The sequence below is a fragment of the Condylura cristata genome, unplaced genomic scaffold (genome assembly GCF_000260355.1).
Source record: "Condylura cristata isolate star-nosed mole 26May11 unplaced genomic scaffold, ConCri1.0 scaffold00035, whole genome shotgun sequence".
In the NCBI taxonomy this organism is placed as follows: Eukaryota; Metazoa; Chordata; class Mammalia; order Eulipotyphla; family Talpidae; genus Condylura; species Condylura cristata.
In genome coordinates, this window is record NW_004567136.1 from 15,402,343 (window position 1) to 15,403,152 (window position 810).

At 72.0% G+C, this 810-nt stretch overlaps 1 protein-coding gene across 1 annotated transcript in view; it reads left to right on the forward strand.

The window, feature by feature from the left end:
• SLC28A1 (solute carrier family 28 (concentrative nucleoside transporter), member 1) overlaps positions 1 to 810 on the forward strand; it is a 43,383-nt gene that overhangs the window by 25,418 nt on the left and 17,155 nt on the right. The window contains exon 9 of the mRNA XM_012732693.1: positions 227 to 462. Coding sequence (XP_012588147.1) covers positions 227 to 462 — 236 coding nt within the window. The remainder of the gene's footprint in view (positions 1 to 226; positions 463 to 810) is intronic.

An 810-nucleotide genomic window follows, 5' to 3' on the forward strand; every position in this document is an offset into this window, starting at 1 on the left:
GAGCTACACCGTGGCGGGCTCCAGCTTCGTGTTTAGCTGAGCGGCGAGGAGGGACCAGCGCACGGCGGGAAGGGCCCGATTCCCTGAGCAGGGGACAGAGCTGGGAGTGGACAGAGCGGACACTGCCAAGGGCCAGGAGGGGGAGCGGCGCCGCGGGGGGACCCCAGCGCTGAGTGCGACCAGACCCCAGCCCGGAAAGCGGGACCAGCGCCCCGGTCCCACACAGGGCCGGGAGTGCTCGCTCGGCAGCCACGGGGCCTCGTGCTGGCCAGCAACTCTCATGGGCAGGGCCGCGAGTGTGGGGTCCAGCGGGCGCGGGCAGAGACGCCGCCGGAGGCCGCATCTGGGAAGCTGCAGCCTGAAGCTGTGGCGGCCCCAAGCCGAGGAGGCCACGTCCAGCTGGAGGAACACGAGGAGGCCGTGTCCACATCGCGCTCGTCCGGCCGAGCCCAAGCGCAGAGGGCCGGGGAGAGCAGACGTGTTCCCAAGACACCGTCACGAAAACGGGGGACAGTGGAACCCGAAAGCCTGGAGTTCTTTACCAAAAGGCAGAAGCACGGCCTCTCGGGCGCAGAAGGGCGGCCTGGACGCGGGCCAGCAACGACAGCACGGAAACCTGGGCCCACGCCGAGGGACGGGCGCCCCGGGGTGGCCGCGGCGTGGACAGGCGGTCTCCCGCCCGCTTGAGGGCCGTGGAGAGTCAGCTGGCGCAGAACGGCGTGAGCTCAGCCCGCGGAGCGGCGGCCGCACACGGTGGGCGAGGGCTGAGGTGTTCGCGGCCCACGTGCGGGCTGGGGCCACCCTGAGCGC